Source organism: Bicyclus anynana, chromosome 21, assembly GCF_947172395.1.
Source record: "Bicyclus anynana chromosome 21, ilBicAnyn1.1, whole genome shotgun sequence".
NCBI lineage: Eukaryota > Metazoa > Arthropoda > Insecta > Lepidoptera > Nymphalidae > Bicyclus > Bicyclus anynana.
This window is the reverse complement of record NC_069103.1, coordinates 13,776,476-13,793,973: the sequence shown is the minus strand read 5'-3', so window position 1 is coordinate 13,793,973 and position 17,498 is coordinate 13,776,476. Positions and strand designations below refer to the sequence as shown.

General features: G+C 37.5%; 1 protein-coding gene across 3 annotated transcripts in view; it reads right to left on the bottom strand.

Annotated features, from left to right (window-relative positions):
* LOC112054666 (uncharacterized) overlaps positions 1-17,498 on the bottom strand; it is a 37,914-nt gene that overhangs the window by 6,743 nt on the left and 13,673 nt on the right. The window contains exons 13-31 of one of the 3 annotated variants that reach the window (XM_052888039.1): positions 16,736-16,858; positions 16,554-16,619; positions 15,452-15,686; positions 14,836-14,909; positions 13,147-13,302; positions 12,452-12,571; positions 11,709-11,780; positions 11,340-11,619; positions 10,699-10,766; positions 10,072-10,227; positions 8,764-8,880; positions 8,209-8,280; positions 7,661-7,940; positions 7,022-7,113; positions 6,450-6,605; positions 5,281-5,400; positions 4,576-4,647; positions 3,862-4,440; positions 189-401 (exon numbers count right to left, since the gene is read on the bottom strand). In XM_052888039.1, the coding sequence (XP_052743999.1) occupies positions 189-401; positions 3,862-4,440; positions 4,576-4,647; positions 5,281-5,400; positions 6,450-6,605; positions 7,022-7,113; positions 7,661-7,940; positions 8,209-8,280; positions 8,764-8,880; positions 10,072-10,227; positions 10,699-10,766; positions 11,340-11,619; positions 11,709-11,780; positions 12,452-12,571; positions 13,147-13,302; positions 14,836-14,909; positions 15,452-15,686; positions 16,554-16,619; positions 16,736-16,858 (3,051 nt within the window). The remainder of the gene's footprint in view (positions 1-188; positions 402-3,861; positions 4,441-4,575; positions 4,648-5,280; positions 5,401-6,449; positions 6,606-7,021; positions 7,114-7,660; positions 7,941-8,208; positions 8,281-8,763; positions 8,881-10,071; positions 10,228-10,698; positions 10,767-11,339; positions 11,620-11,708; positions 11,781-12,451; positions 12,572-13,146; positions 13,303-14,835; positions 14,910-15,451; positions 15,687-16,553; positions 16,620-16,735; positions 16,859-17,498) is intronic. The other 2 variants (XM_052888040.1, XM_024094533.2) reach the window with 2 other exon arrangements.

Sequence of the window (17,498 nt, the reverse complement as noted above, 5' to 3'; positions counted from 1 at the left end):
TAGAAACATATTTAAAAACTAAAATTTCCATGTAATTACGTCTCAAAAATAAGATTTTTTTTAGTAGAACGATAATGAACTATTTAAGACCATTTAAAAAAAAGTGTCAACTAGCCTTGCTTGCTTATTGCTTAGGTCCTAAACGATATTTCGGCCGAGTGTTTTCCCCGCTATCTCATTTAACTCACCTGTAGATGAAAAGCCATGTAAGCGATCCATAGCTGACTGCAATCAGGCTGCGCTAGTAAAGCCCTTTCAAACTGGTCGCTCGATTGGGGTGCGTTCTCACTCTCTATCGCTCGTTTCTCCATTTCTCTTATCTTCTCTTCTTCTTCTCTTGCTTTTGCGGCCTTTTCTGCGACTGTAAGCTTCTTGCGTTTCTTTTTGGGCTTTTCTCCTTCCTACAAATTAATTATATTTAGCTAGGGATAATTGTTTATAATCATAACTAGGGCTAATTGTTTATAATCATAGCTAGCTTAATTAAACAATTGCTAAAAGAGTTTAATCTTTGTCATTTACAATGTGACGCTACTTGAAAAGTTGAACGAACATAAATGTATTAGTTGTTTTCATTTAAAAAATTGCATGTGTGCAAAAGAAGGTTAGGACAACGACATATATTGTGTTGTTGCTAAAGACTTAATGAAAAAAGCAAAACTAATTTGTTAATTTTATTATTATTATTAAATACGGTATGCGGAAAAATTCAATCGAGTTTTTGTCACATCGCTAAGTTACACTGAGAAACTTAAAAAAATTATATCAAATTATTTATTTTATTTATATTTTAATAAATAAATAATAATCAGGCAAAACTTTGTATGGACCGAACAAATATAACACAGCCCCTAGTCCCCGGCAGCCCCGCTATTCCTGGCTCTGGCAGCGGTTACGGTAACGGCGGGGCAAGGGGTGTTAAGAATCTCCGGCAGAGATTCCGCTGCCAACCCAGACGACTAGACCTGGCATCATACAACGCACGCACTTTGAGGTCCGACGAAAAGGTCATCGAGCTGGAAGAAGTTATGAGCAAGTTGCACTGGGATGTCATAGGATTGTCTGAAGTCCGAAGAGAGGGGGAGGGCTCGATAATCCTTAAATCCGGCAACATGCTCTACTACCGGGAGGGCGACCAACAGTCCCAGGGTGGTGTCGGATTTATCGTTCACAAGTCCCTCGTGAACAATGTTGTAAAAGTCGAGAGTGTGTCGAGCAGGGTAGCGTTCCTAGTCCTCCGAATTACCAAACAGTATTCGTTGAAGGTTATACAGGTTTACGCACCGACCTCGACACATCCCGACGAGGAGGTAGAGGTATTGTATGAGGATATTTCTAAAGCCATACATGCCTCAAACTCTTATTACAATGTTGTGATGGGGGATTTTAACGCAAAGCTGGGCGAACGTAGCGGTTCAGAGTTGAAAGTGGGACGATTTGGGTATGGGCAACGGAACGATAGGGGCCAAATGTTGGCTGACTTCATGGAGAAGGAGGGCATCTTTATGATGAACTCCTTCTTCAAGAAGCCACCACACAGGAAATGGACCTGGATGAGCCCCGATGGTTCCACGAAAAATGAGATTGACTTCATCTTGTCTACCAAACGGCAAATATTCAACGATGTTTCTGTGATCCATAGGGTGAAAACCGGTAGCGATCACCGAATGGTTAGAGGCACGTTGAATATCAACGTTCAGCTGGAACGGTATCGACTGGTGAAGTCTATGCTCCGACCTACTCGTGCCCATATCCAAAACCCCGAGTCCTTTCAACTAGAGCTGCAGAACCGCTTTGATTGCCTAGCAAATTGCGAAACTGTGGACGATCTGAACAACAGGTTCGTGGAAACTGTCCATTCCGTTGGGTCTAAGTTCTATAAGACCCACCGTACGAAAAGAACCAAAAAGTTCTCAGACCATACACTTAAACTCATGGAAGAGAGGCAAGAAATGAGATTACAGTCTTCAGCAGATGCGTCAAAATACCGACAAATCAGTAGACAGATCTCTAAGTCGCAAACCAGCGACTTGCGAAACTTCAATACCGAGCGTATTAAAAATGCGATTGAAAACAATCGCGGCTCGAAAGTTTTCGCCAGAGATCTGTCTATTGGACAGAGGCAGCTGACGCGTTTGAAGACCGAGCACGGTAATCTGATTTCTTCCAAGCCCGAGTTATTAAGTGAGGTCGAGAAGTTCTATGGACAGCTATACACGACTACTCAGCAGCCTGTTGACAACTTGGCTAAAGACCCCAGAGCCAAGTTGACCCGACACTATACCGAAGATATCCCGGACGTCAGCCTATACGAGATTAGTGTGGCTCTCAAACACCTGAAGAACAATAAGGCGCCAGGTGAGGACGGAATCACAGCAGAACTCCTGAAAGCGGGTGGAAAACCGATACTTAAAGTCCTTCAGCGATTGTTCAATTCCGTCATTCACGAGGGCACGACGCCTGAGGCGTGGCATAGGAGCGTGGTGGTTCTGTTCTTCAAAAAAGGTGACAACACCTTGCTGAAGAATTACAGACCCATCTCGCTGCTAAGCCATGTTTACAAATTGTTCTCGAGAGTCATTACGAATCGTCTAGCTAATAGGTTTGACGACTTCCAGCCTCCCGAACAAGCCGGTTTCCGAAAAGGCTTTAGTACCATAGACCACATCCATACGCTGCGGCAGGTTATACAGAAGACTCACGAGTATAACCAGCCACTTTGCTTAGCGTTTGTGGACTATGAGAAAGCCTTCGATTCGGTGGAAACCTGGGCTGTGCTAAGGTCATTGCAGAGATGCCGAATTGATTACAGGTATATCCAAGCGTTGAAGTGCTTGTACGAAAACGCCACTATGTCAGTCCGTATTCAGGATCAGACTACGAGGCCAATCCAGTTGCAGCGAGCAGTGCGTCAGGGAGATGTGATCTCTCCGAAGCTATTTACCGCCGCATTGGAAGACGTCTTTAAACTTCTGGACTGGGGCGGACTTGGCATCACCATCAATGGCGAGTACACCACTCAACTGCGGTTCGCGGACGATGTAGTCATCATGGCACAGACTCTAGATGACCTTAGTACCATGCTCAATGACCTCAGCAGCGTTTCTCAACAGGTGGGCCTGAAAATGAACATGGGCAAAACAAAAATAATGTGTAATGCTCATGTATCGCTCCACCCAGTTATAGTTGAGAACGCTGCACTCGAAATTGTAGACGAATACATATACCTAGGACATATGATCCAGTTAGGTAGGTCCAATTTCGAGAAAGAGGTGAACCGTCGAATCCAACTCGGCTGGGCTGCATTCGGGAAACTTCGCGACATCTTTTCGTCCGAAATTCCTCAGTGCCTGAAGACAAAAGTCTTCGAACAGTGCGTGTTGCCAGTGATGACCTATGGTTCCGAGACTTGGTCGCTAACTATGGGCCTCATAAGAAGGCTCAGAGTCACACAGCGGGCGATGGAACGAGCTATGTTAGGAGTATCTCTGCGTGATCGAATCAGAAATGAGGAGATCCGCAGAAGAACCAAAGTCACCGACATAGCTCAACGAGTTGCGAAGCTGAAGTGGCAATGGGCGGGGCACATAGTTCGAAGAGCCGATGGACGTTGGGGTCCCAAAGTGCTGGAATGGCGACCCCGCACTAGTAAGCGCAGTGTTGGCCGACCCCCCACCAGGTGGACTGACGACATCAAGCGAGTCGCAGGGATTCGCTGGATGCAGGTGGCTCAGTATCGTGATGTTTGGAAGTCCCTACAAAAGGCCTATGTCCTGCAGTGGACGTCCATCGGCTGATATGATGATGATGATGATGAAATAAATAATAACGAAAGTTTTTCTCTGACATCATTATACATACCTCTTCTTCACTGCTGCTCGAGTATTCCTCTTTTACCTTATCTGCTAAGACATCTGTATCCAATGACCAAAAATCTTTAACACTAGGTACTTCTACAGCGGGTCTCAAATTATCTATCAATTTCACTTTATTAACATTTGAATCTATGTCTTCTTTTAATTTATTCTCAATTAATATTAGTGTATCCGATAATTTTTCGATTTGCTGTTGTAAAATCAATTTCTCAGCATGCTTAGCTGAATGTTTCTTTTTATTTTTCGAATTCAGGCCTTTTTGTTCCATACTAGTAATTTTTTTATCTATTTCGTCTATTTGGTCTGTTTTAGATTGTATACATTTTTGTAGGGCGTCTTTTTTCTTTTTAAATTGTTTAGCGGTTAGGCAATCTGATAGATCTATTAAAATTATATCTTCTGGTGATAACACTTGGTCACTATCGTCATAAACGTCTGTATCAATGGCGTCGCTTTCTTCAGAATGTTCTTTTTTTATTAATTTTTTATCTTTTTCATTTTCAACTTTTATCCCTTTAGCTGTCACTTCAACAGAGTCGCCCATTGTATGTTTAGTCGGCTTATTCTGTTTAACGTAAATACGAATTAGTAAAGCTAACACATCCAACACTAGATTGGACACCGCGGTTTGGTGTTAGTTTAAAAATATGTTTAAAAGATTTAATTTAATCAATATAGTTTATCAAACATATATACTTACAGCTGGCATCCCAATGAGGCTGCCACATAGTTTCTTACTTTCTAAATTTACAGATGTGATGGTACATTTTACCTGAAAATAACATACAACACACATAATTTTTCGTTCTCACACACACACACACACACACACACCAAAGAGATAAATGTACACGCTTATGTGTTTTTATTATAAGAAAATGCACTTTAATAGCGGGTACATAGAGTAAACTTTAGTTTACTATAGCACTGTTGCCTTGCAATAAACAAGTTAGGTACTAGATAAAGGTCACTACATAAGCTCTTTCTAATATAAATTCTATTTTCTCTAAAAAAAACAAAAGATAACCAGTGACAAATGGAACGTTTTCGAAAGAATTTTTTAGATTTCAATAAAAAATAATACATAGTTTTAAAGAATATACAACTCTCAACTCTAAATTAAGGCATTCAATTTCTTATTCAAACACTGAAGAATAACATATTTCTTATTTTCAGTCAACGTCATAATTTCCAATTATATATATAAGGAGGTTGTTTGTGTGCTTTGTTTATATACTACATGCTCCCGGGTATGGAGTGTTCAAAACTGAAAATGACAGAAGCTAATTCCATTATTTTGTGGTAAGTATCATAACTTACCAATATAAATTTGATTTTTTGTTAAAATATCTATAAGACGCGAACAAAACCTCGGGAAAAGCTTGTAACATTAAAACATACTCACTATCTGTCCAAGATGGAACGACTTGGTGAGATTGTCGAGTGGTTGAGCCGACACCAAATGTTTAGATATAAACACTGTGACGTTGTTGAAGAACGCTAATAGTAGATGTTTTTTGATATCCTGTAAGATGATAAAAGTTTTAGCAGAAGCTTCAAAAGTGGATTTAACAAATAAGAAAACAAAGGTTTCACAATATTTGTGAGGACAACTTAATTAACAAATCAAACTGTAACCAAAATAAGACCCTATAATTGCAGAGAATGACCTTGAGTGGAGTCACGCACTTGTGAACGTTGTGTGTAGGATTAAAGGATCATTTTTTTTTTTTCATTAAATAGTCGACTAACACTCCCCTTTCCACTCAAGTCACTCTCCCCATCTATCCAAAGTATAATTCCAACTAAAGAATTACACAACGAGAAATGTGGACGGCTCGAACGCCACGAGCATACTGAAACCAACCGTACAACGGGCGCCTTATATCGCAAGTCGTTTCCGCCAACCAATCGCTACCTCTCACTAACGCCCTACTCTTTACGGAAACAAGTCGCGCCACCTAGCATCGGCACGAGCCAACACGAGATTGAGCGACGTCATATTCGTCTCAGACTACTATTTCCTACAATAGACTGTCTTTTATTCGTAAGCTGTGTAGAGTGCTCCATATTTTAAAATAGAAAGCTAAAATTGTAAAAAAAAAACAGTAATTCAATTTTATCATCATCATCATCATCATCATCATCATCATCATCATCATCATCATTTAAAGACTATATTTAAAGACCAACCAGAAAGAAAGAAGGAAAAAACATTTATTTCATAAATAGTGCCACACTAAACCCCCTAACACTATTGTAATGCATGAAACCCAAACTACTTAGGCAAGTCAAAAACCAAAATTTTCTTATGTTGTCTAAGCATCAGAACTCCACTATGTCATATTTGGCACAACTTCGGAAAAGGATCCAGCTCAGCATTGTGATGTACGTACCAAGCAAATGTAGGACATACATCGCTGATTCAATCACTCTGTGTCAATGCTTGTTAGTTTAGGGCTGTTGACTTTATAACAATCACTAAAAAATCTTAATGTTAAGATGAGAGGCAGTAAAAAGGGGGGGGGGGGGGGGAGTGTTTGTTGTTATAGTTTGTAATAAACAACAAATTACCACAACAATCCCGGTGTAGTCTTTCCCCACAACAGCTTGTTCGTAGCTCTGCAGCACTTCAAGGTCAGGGTCCAGCAATGAGGGTTTCAGAGTCAACGTCACACTGTTCTTCTGATTGTCTATTACTAGCACTCTGGCTGTTACCTTTTGACCCACCTGTAAAGAGATGTCAGATTACTAAAATTCCATACAAAAAATTACAATTTTTCTAGCGCAGCATAACTAACCAAATAATCAAGATGGTATTTAAAATGGAGAAAATGTTACCTACTTAAAAACTGTCCACGTTTGTGTTTTGGCAGTTTAATAATAGTTAAAGAAAATTAAATCTAAATACATTTGCTTAAAGTTCAATATTAAAAGAGCTTCCAATAAAACCCCAAATTCAGAGGCAAGTCTACTTTAACCGGATCAAAATGATTCAATTAAAGTTGAATTTGCAAATGCGACTACTTGAAAATCCACCCAAGAGTTGTTATTGGCATTCATTTAGTGAGGACGAGTTTTGGTCGCTGATTCTGAATCTATTTTTTAAAAGAGATCAATGAATTAAATGCATAAGTCATTGTTACCTTGAGTATTTCATTTGGTGGTTCAGATTTGCTGGGTTTTTTTGGGTCGACAAAGATGCCAGATTCTTGCATGTGTATTTGTGGTATATAACCTGAAAATATATTTTCAAAAAGTTACCAAACATACTCAATCGGTCACCTAAAGGTCTCAACAAATTAGTGGGTGAATCGAAATTTCCAATTTTGAAGTTAAATCCCCATCTGTACGGATTTAAGGTTTCTGCTCGAGAATTCTCACGAATTTTGTCTATAATTGGGACGAGAGACTCGCAGTCAACTTGCGTTCAGTGAGACATAAGTGCGGCTTCATTTACCCGTAACCGAATGCACATCTGGTTAGCGTTGAGGCGATATGGTTACTATCTCTCTCAGAGTTGATATGTGTGCTATGACCTTGAGAAGTTAAATCAGATTCAACATCATTATCATCGTGCCATCCTCGAACCAAAGTTTTGGGGTCAAAACGTGAAAAGACTTCCTATTTATAACCATTTCTTTTAGCTAGGCCATCCCTAGCCCAGTCCGCTTTCTTATATCGTCCAATCGTTGTCGTCTTTGGCGGCCGGGTGCTCTTTTGTCCAATATTAGCTTTGGACGTGAAAACTCAGTGAATTTTTCAATATAAAACGTTCCACTTACCCCGAGAATCTCCCACTGAAGCTAAAGCATAGTTGTCAGCAACCTTGGTAATGGTTGCCTTCACTATATCCCCTACATGCCTCACATATTCCATTGCTTCTGTGCCAAATTCAGAATGTTCTCTATTTTCATCTATTTGTTCTTTATTTTTCCTCTTTGTCTTTTTTACCGGAGATTCTTCAATGTTTGTCTCGTTTGCAGAATCGTCTGTCTTTTTCTTTTTAGCTTTGACTTGTGCCGGGTCTTCCATTGTACGTTTAAGCGGTCGATTTTGTTTCACCTAAAGACATTACATAGTAAAAAATTAAGTTTCCTCCCCTATAGTACAGAACATATCATCGCTTAGATCTTTTACACTATTCAACCAATTTTAATGCAGTTTTCGGCAATAGATTCAAGAGGAAGGTTTATGTGAAAAGTACATAATATGTACACAAAACATATCAGACAATTAAGGCAAAGCTGCGGCCAAAAAAAACATGGAGAGAAATATCTTTCGTAATAAATTACGCATCATATTAATATGGTTTTCAAAGCTATATACTTACGGCTGGCATTTCGATGAGGCTGCCACTTAATTTCTTTCTTCCTAAATCTACTTCTGTGATGGTACATTTTACCTGAAATACAGATAATTTATCTTACTAACTCTTACATTTTCTCCTCAATCATGTATACAAAATTAATAGCAGAAGAATTTTGACAAATCCTGCGGGACTCATCTAGGGTATAGTTCTCACATCTAATATCATATATCAAGATAATAATAAAATCAGTGCCATCATATCTACATTAAAAACGGCCAAATCGGCTCAGTATTGGGTAGTTGGACATAGCTTGGCAACTTCGTTCGTAACACTCGCGATAATCCGGCCGGGCCGGAGAGCATGTAGCGATGACTGATGCATTTCGCTGCCCCGCACGCACGAATTCACACCCGCGCAGTCTTTCCCCCCGTTGCCCGCATATAATGGGAGTGTCATCAACAAACTTCCCAGATACATGGATTAGCTTATCAATATATCAACAGATGGCCTCATTTACATGATTCGTCATTTATTTTTATTACTAAAAATTATATGAATAACTTTAAACATACTCACAATCTGTCCGAGGTGGAACAACTGAGTGAGATCTACTGGCTCACGCGACACCGAATGTTTAGATACAAACGCCGTTACATTGCTGAAGAATGATATTAGGAGATGCTTTTTGATATCCTGTAAGATAGAATAATAAATTGCAAATATAATAAATATAATAGACAACATTCAATTGCTTTTTAACCAAATTCGAAAAAGGAGAAAGTTCTCAATTCAACGCGCATGTTTTTACCCGACTGCAAGAAGGGTTATGTTTTTCGCGCGTATCTTGTATGTATGTATGTATGTATGTATGTAATATTCTTTATTACCTCATATCTTCCAAACCGCTGGACGGATTTACGTAATTAAGATATCATTAGATTTGTCTTAATAACCCAAGTGTTCTTAGATAGGTGAAATTAAAAAAACAACAACAAGACGACTGTGAGACGCTATAGACTCGAGGTGAAAAAATTTTTTTTTTTTTAAATTGCAACATGGGTATCAAAATCAAGGGCTTTTTGTGGGGAATTCAAAATGGTATATCATAGCAATGTTAAAAAAAACTATAATTAGAAAAACGTTATTTATTAATTGTCTATACAAAATACGCGAGGCGGATGACTATAAGGTGCGAGGTTTATGAAGTGAAGTTATATAACACCTAAAATATACTAAACTAAATATATTGATTATAAAAATCGGACTAGTGCGAGTCAGATTCGCTCACCGAGGGTTCCGTAGATCTTTTTGAATATTTACTTAACCTCGGTTGGACGTAGGTATAAATTATCGTACTTTGTAACATGTAACCAACAAATAAATCCGAAATTCACCATCTATCGTAACTAAAAAGGTGTGAAATAAATAAATTAATTAAACAAATAAAAAAACCCGCTCAGTCCAGAAGTGTAGAAAGCAATTAGAAAACAGTCGGGACCTATTATATTGAATAAAATGATTTTCGTCTACATTTTTTTACAGGTCCCGACTGTTTTCTAATTGCTTTCTACACTTCTGGACTGAGCTTGTTTTTTTTCTTTTCAGTTTTTGTATAATTTATGCAGTCGGGTTTTTTTATTTGTTTAATTAATTTATTTATTTATTAAGTTAATCATTCATAAACCAATTTTGAAAATATGTTTTTGAAAGGCTATTTTGATTGGTTCCATTCAATTCTCACGAAAATTGTTAAAATATTTTGTTGTTAAAATGAAAATAACTGAAAGAAGTAAACAAAACGACTGTCAACTTTGTATCAATCACTAGACTTTAATGATATAACTGTAAGAAATGCAAGGAGTTCTAGTAATAAAAATAAATTACCACAACAACTCCGGTGTAGTCTTTCCCAACAACAGCCTGTTCATAGCTCTGCAGCACTTCAAGGTCAGGGTCTAGCAGGGAGGGCTTCAATGTCAACGTCACACGGTTCCTCTCATTGTCCAGTATTAACACTCGGGCTTTTACCTCTTGACCCTCCTGTAAAGGCACATTTCGGATTTATTATCAAAACATATACTCCAATTTTTATATTTTGTAGCACTAATATGTCTCCAATTTGATAACTACTTTTTTATAGCCATAATCTAATTATAGTAATTACAATAACTTTTTTTTAAATTTTACCGTTGGATTTTATACCTTTTAAATAAATTCAAATTTAAACATTGATTTATTTCAATTAGGCTTAGTTTATAAGCACTTTCGAAACGTCAGATATTATTAGATAATGGTTATAATAATTGGTCGAAAACATAAAATTAAAGTTACGAGGGTTCCAAATGCGCCTTGGTCTGAGAAGAACCCACAACAAACTCTGCCAAACAAAATGTAAATTACTATTTATTAATATTAATTTACATTGTTATCTTATATATATACTTTAAGTATAAACAAAAAAACAACGAAAAAGATAATTTAATAAACTACGTACAATATATTTCTTATTACCTTCAATATATCTTTTGGTGATTCAGATTTGATACCAGATTCTTGCATGTGTAATTGAGGTATATAACCTGAAAATATAATATTAAAAAGTTATCAAACACAAGCTGATGCTCTGCTGGTTCCCGTTCCCGTAGGAATACGGGGATAATATATAGCTTATAGAAAGTTTTCGAACAGTGCGTGTTGCCAGTGATGACTTACGGTTTCGAGACTTGGTCGCTCACTGTGGCCCTCATAAAAGGCTCAAAGTCATTCAGAGGACGATGGAGCGAGCTATGCTTGGGCTTTCTCTGCGTGATCGAATCAGAAATGAGCAGATCCGCAGATGAATCAAAGTCACTGTGATATACCTCAGCGAGTCGCGAAGCTGAAGAATGCCACATAGTCCGTAAAGCCGATGGACGTTAATGTTGCAAGGTGCTGGAATGGCACACTGCACCGGAAAGCTTAGTGTTGGTCGATCCCCCCAGTAGGTGGACCGAGGATATCAAGCGGGTTGCAGGGAGCCGCTGGATGCTGGCGGCTCGAGACCGTTTTTGGAGGTCCATGTAAGAGGCCTATATCCAGCAGAGGAAGTCCATCGGCTGTTAATGATGATGATGAAACAGAATAGAGGTTTTTGATAAAACGTTTTTACTTACCCCGAGTGTCTCCCACTGTAGCTAAAGCATAGTTGTCTGTAACCTTAATAATGGTTGCCTTCACTATATCCCCCACATCCCTCACATAATCCATTGCTTCTGTGCCAAACTCAGAATGTTCTCTATTTTCATCTATTTCTTCTTTATTTTTCCTCTTTGCCTTTTTCCCACTGCCTTGTGATTCCTCAGTGTTTAATTCTTTTGAATCAATTTTTTTCTTTTTAGCTTTGACTTGTGCCGACTCTTCCATTGTAGGTTTAGTCGATTCATTCGGTTTTACCTGCAGATAAATTATGGTGTTAAAAATTGGATATTTTTCACTATAAATTACGCTTTTAATCAATATGGTTTTCTAACCTATATACTTACAGCTGGCAATCCGATCAGGCTGCCACTTAATTTCTTCCTTTCCAAATTTACAGATGTGATGGTACATTTTACCTGAAAATACGATATAAATAATACAGATAATAATTTACTACTGTCAGTAATTTACACTCAGAAATTAAATAAAATTACATAGGTACAAATCAAACTGTTACCTATTTTATGTAAGAAATTAAATAATTTAAATTAAATAGGTACAGGTCAAATTACTACACTGCTGTTTTTGGGTTTTTTTTTTATTCTTTAAAAGTTCCCAATTTTCTGCTTTTTATTTATTCTTTACAAGTTAGCCCTTGACTACAATCTCACCTGATGGTAAGTGATGATGCAATCTAAGATAGAACCGGGCTAACTTGTTAGGAGGAGGATGAAAATCCACACCCCTTTGGGTTTCTACACGACATCTTACCTGAACGCTAAATCGCTTGGCGGTACCTCTTTGTCGGTAGGGTGGTACCTAGCCACGGCCAACGCCTGCCACCAGCTAGACCTGGACCAATTAAGAAAACCTCAATTGGCCCAGCTGGGGATCGAACCCAGGACCTCCGTCTTGTAAATCTACCGCGCTCACCACTGCGCCACGGAGGTCCTCATTAATATGACGCGAGTACATTACAGTGGGTGGATAATTGTGCCTCTGAGTATATTAACATTAAAGTAAATGGGCAATAAGGAGAGAATATTTTAAGTTATTTTAAGCTCGTAGTAATTTAAAACATACTTACAATCTGTCCAAGGTGGAACGACTTGTTGATATCGTCCAGGGGCTCATCGGATATCAAATGTTCAGGTATTAACACTGTGACGTTGTTGAAGAAAGCTAATAGTAGATAGTCTTTGATATCCTGTAACATGATAGTAGAATAACAACTATTTATTCCGAATAATTCAATAGTTTTCACTATGATACCTTAGCCTAGTAGATATCTGGGTAAGCCAAGCTGGTATCTCAAATGAATAATATTAATGTTAGAAATAAAAATAATCTTGGTGAAAATTTTCACACAAGACATAATTATATCTATACTAATATTATAAAGCTGAAGAGTTAGTTTGTTTGTTTGATTGAACGCGCTAATCTCAGGAACTACTGGTCCAATTTGAAAATTCTTTCAGTGTTAGATAGCTCATTTATCGAGGAAGGTTATAGGCTATATTTTATCCCCGTATTCCTACGGGAACGGGAACCACGCGGGTGAAACCGCGCGGCGTCAGCTAGAGTATTTATATGCCCCATGAAACCACAGGCATGACTCTCATTAAGTCAAAATTTTCATTTAACGCAAGCTTAGGGAAAAATCTAATTATAATGTAAATGCTTAGCAATTAATTGCACTAAATGACTGAGCATTTAGTTGTAGATATTAATTTTTTGTATATGTATTGGTTGTTACAGTTGTAATAATAAACAACAAATTACCACAACAACTCCGGTGTAGTCTTTCCCCACAACAGCCTGTTCGTAGCTCTGCAGCACTTCAAGGTCAGGGTCCAGTAAGGAGGGCTTCAGCGTCAACGTCGCACGGTTCCTCACAGTGTCCATTGTGAGCACTCTGCCTTTTACCTCCTGACCCTCCTGTAAAGACACATTACGGATTTACTATCAAATCTATACTAATATTATAAAGCTGAAGAATTTGTTTGTTTGTTTGTTTGATTGAACGCGCTAAACTCAGGAACTACTGGTCCGATTTGAAAAATTCTTTCAGTGTTAGATAGCCCATTTATCGAGGAAGGCTATAGGCTATATATTATCCCCGTATTCCTACGAGAACGGGAACCACGCGGGTGAAACCGCGCGGCGTCAGCTAGTCATATTATATTTATAAACTAATTTTTTGCGCAAAGGATCAACCTGGCTGTCCAGCGCGGAAATGCAGTCAGTATTCTTGTCACCATTCCACGTGCGTATTATTTGTATAGTTATTAGGATAACTTAGCTTAAGTTCCTTATCATATTCTTTCTCAATTAAAACAAAAAAACATTTTTTTTATTTTTGTAAATAAATTGAATTGTACTAGCGGACGCCCGCGACTTCGTCCACGTGAAACCCTACTACTACTACCACCATACCCAACTCGTACTCTACAGCTACCCTACTATTACAGGGGATGAGTAGGGACTCAACCCTACCCCTCCTAACCTACTTAGACCCTGCCCCTACCAAACCCCTACTTTACCCCTACCCAAGCACCCAAAATGAAGTATCTTCTCCCGTTTTCCCAACATTTCCCTTCACTGCTCTGCTTCTACTATCGTAGCGTGATGAAAGTATACTATAACCTGCCCAGGAGTATGAAGAATAATTGTACCAAGTTTCGTTAAATTCCGTCGAGTAGTTTTTGTTTCTATAACGAACATACAAACAGACAAAAATTTTACTGATTGCATTTTTGGCATCAGTATCGATCACTAATCACCCCCTGTTAGTTATTTTGGAAATATATTTCATGTACAGAATTGATCTCTCTACAAATTTATTACAAGTATAGATATAGATTTTGTAACGCTTACGAATACTTTTTTAGTAAGTAGTAATAAGAGGCACAGTCAAACTTTTTTTTTTTTTTTATTCTTTACAAGTTAGCCCTTGACTACAATCACACCTGATGGTTGTTAATCACACTTGTTAGGAGGAAGATGAAAATCCACACCCCTTTCGGTTTCTACACGACATCGTACCGGAACGCTAAATCGCTTGGCGGTACGTCTTTGTCGGTAGGGTAGTAACTAGCCACGGCCGAAGCCTCCCACCAGCCAATTCTGTCTAATTAGAGTCTAATTACAATAATTTTGGTTTAGGTATTTTATTTCTACCGTGTTTACATTTACTTCTTAGAATCTTTCGCTTGCTAATATTCCATAAACTCACTTGTGGCAATCTATACTAATATTATAAAGCTGAAGAGTTTGATTGAACGCGCTAATCTCAGGAACTACTGGTCCGATTTGAAAAATTATTTTAGTGTTAGATAGCCCATTTATCGAGGAAGGCTATAAGCTATACATTATCCCCGTATTCTTACGGGAACGGGAACCACGCGAGTGAAACCGCGCGGCGTCAGCTAGCCATTGGCAATCTTTGTCATTATTACACACGACTATTACCTCGAATATCTCATTTGGTGATTTTGTGGCATTTTCTGGGTCAGAGTCATGCATGTGTAGCGGTTGTATGTAACCTGAAAATATATTTCAATCAAATATTATCAAAATAAATATTCTCAATTCTCAACGTAATTAGGTCCCAACAAATTACCAAAATTTGAACTGATATTTTTAATTTTTAATTTCAGTCCTAATCTACAGGGTAAAACAAAATTTTGTTACTTGCCGGGATGGAAAACAGAGAACGAGACTTTCTCAACACCTTGAGAAATTTTTTGATTGTGGAAAAAAAAACAATACAAATTTATATTTACAGTTTAAAATAAAACTTGGTAGCAAACTTCTTGGCAGTAATAATCAATGCAGTAATGAACAAGGATTACAGTATTGATTATATATTAACTTTACAATACAATACAGTTTCAACTAAATAAAACATTAAAATTATATACGGTTGAAATGTGAAACCTCCTCCTTTTTTATGAAGTCGGTTAAAAATATAAATAAAGATGAATTATTATTATTATACTGTGTGAATTCTCAACATAAAAATGAATAAATAAATTGTGCAGCTGAAATCAGAATGGAGATTTTTTCAACAAACCATTTCACTTACATCTTACTTCTCCCACTGTAGCTAAAACATGGTTGTCAGCAACCTTAGTAATGGTTGCCTTCACTATATCCCCTACACGCCTTATATGTCCCATTTCATTTCCAATATTTTCACCATTTTCATTTAAGTTGTCTTGTTTACTCTGATTTTTTACTGAATCGTCAACTTTTTTCTTTTTAGCTTTGACTTGTCCTGGTTCTTCCATTGTACGTTTATTTGGTCCATTTTGTTTTATCTGAATAAATAAATATTTTTTACAAAAATTAGAGACCATTTTTTTTATTAGATTATATTAAATTGGTATAATTTTCCAAACTTATACATGGTGCTTGGGAGAATTTCCCATAACTCTAGGGTTTTACTCTTTAAGGAAAATTAATTAAAAGTGTCTAAGGAACATAAATGTTCTAAAATGAATATTTTAGAGTACAAAATATTTCTTTTATAAATAGATCTTAAATTGTGTCCCTTATATCGCATCCTTATATTATGATCTAGCCAAACTTATTCGTTGATAAATATCACGAAGTAGCTTACTAGTGAAGAGCGGCGTACTAGTTGCAATATCTCGTCGATATCGACAGTCTTACCACTACTATATCAGTATTTTAAAATTCAAAGATAGGAGTTTGTTACATAGATAGTCGGAATTATTTGAATTACTAAGTGTGAATCCATATAGTTATTTTTTAGTTAAAAAAAAAATTAGTTATACGGTTCAATTCCTAAAAATGGACTTGTCAACACCTTGAAGTTATGGGAATACTCCCGAGCACCCTGTATCTCAGACCAATTATAGAAGGACCTGTATCGCACTCATAGTCACGAACAAAATTGTCTGTCATTTTCTAAAGAAAACGTCATTGTATATGTCTTATACTAAACTAGAAGTTTATGCCGGTTTTTCACACAATTCAATTACACAAAAAGGTATTTTTACGGAGCTCTTTAACCGACGAACATGATTACAACTATTTAACATCGATTCTATAGAGACAGTTTTTAAAATCGCATTAGATCGTTGATCATATACTTTGACAGAAAAGTAACGTCTAGCGAGGCAGGTTCTATACAATAATTGGTCTAAGCCCTGTATACTTACGGCTGACACTTCGGTGAGGCTGCCAATTAATTTTTTCCCTTCTACTTCTGTGATGGTACATTTTACCTGTAAATTTGATATGACACTAATAATAATTTCTACAATTATACATACAAGTAAAACCGCGATAAATAATCATACTAAATCAAGTAAAATCTTATAATGAATCAAAATGTACTTACAATCTGTCCAATGTGGAACGCCTGAGTGATGTCTTCCAATGGTTCAGCAGACACTAAGCGTTTAGGTATTAGTGCTGTTACGTCATTGAAGAAACTCACTATTAGATAGGAGGTTTTAATATCCTGTAAGATGAACAACAAATACATTTATTCATCATCATCCACCTATATTCGGCTCACTTCTGAGCACGACTCTCCTCTCAGTATGAGAGGGATTAGCCCAATAATCCACCACGCTGGCCCAATGTGGATTGGCAGACAGAGAATTAAGAAAATTCTCTGGTATACAGGTTTCCTCACAATGGTTTTCCTTTACCGTTTGAGACACGTGATATTTAATTTCTTAGAATGCACACAACTGAAAATTTGGAGGTCTTTTCGTCACAACATAACGAATAATAGCGACATTGTGGATTGCGTCGCTATTGGTATTTGCCTTTCGTTTATTCATATGTACTGCACGTTTTGAGATATTTCATTGTGGGCATCATATAGTAGGGGAGCCGAAGAGGGGATTTTTACAGTTACTCAAGCGCGGCAGATAAACATAGGGGACTATACATTGCACGTTGTTGAGTACCTCCACCAATTATCAGCCTATAATATTGGTGGGTAAACTTAGGGCAACCAAAAAAACTAACTAACTCAACCAGTACGTCAGATTAAGATAACGTAGGTGAGTTGATAGCTAAAAGGTGTGCATTTCGAAAATCTGACGATTTGAGCGTAACGTAATGGAATGAGAGGTTCCAAAGTTACAAAA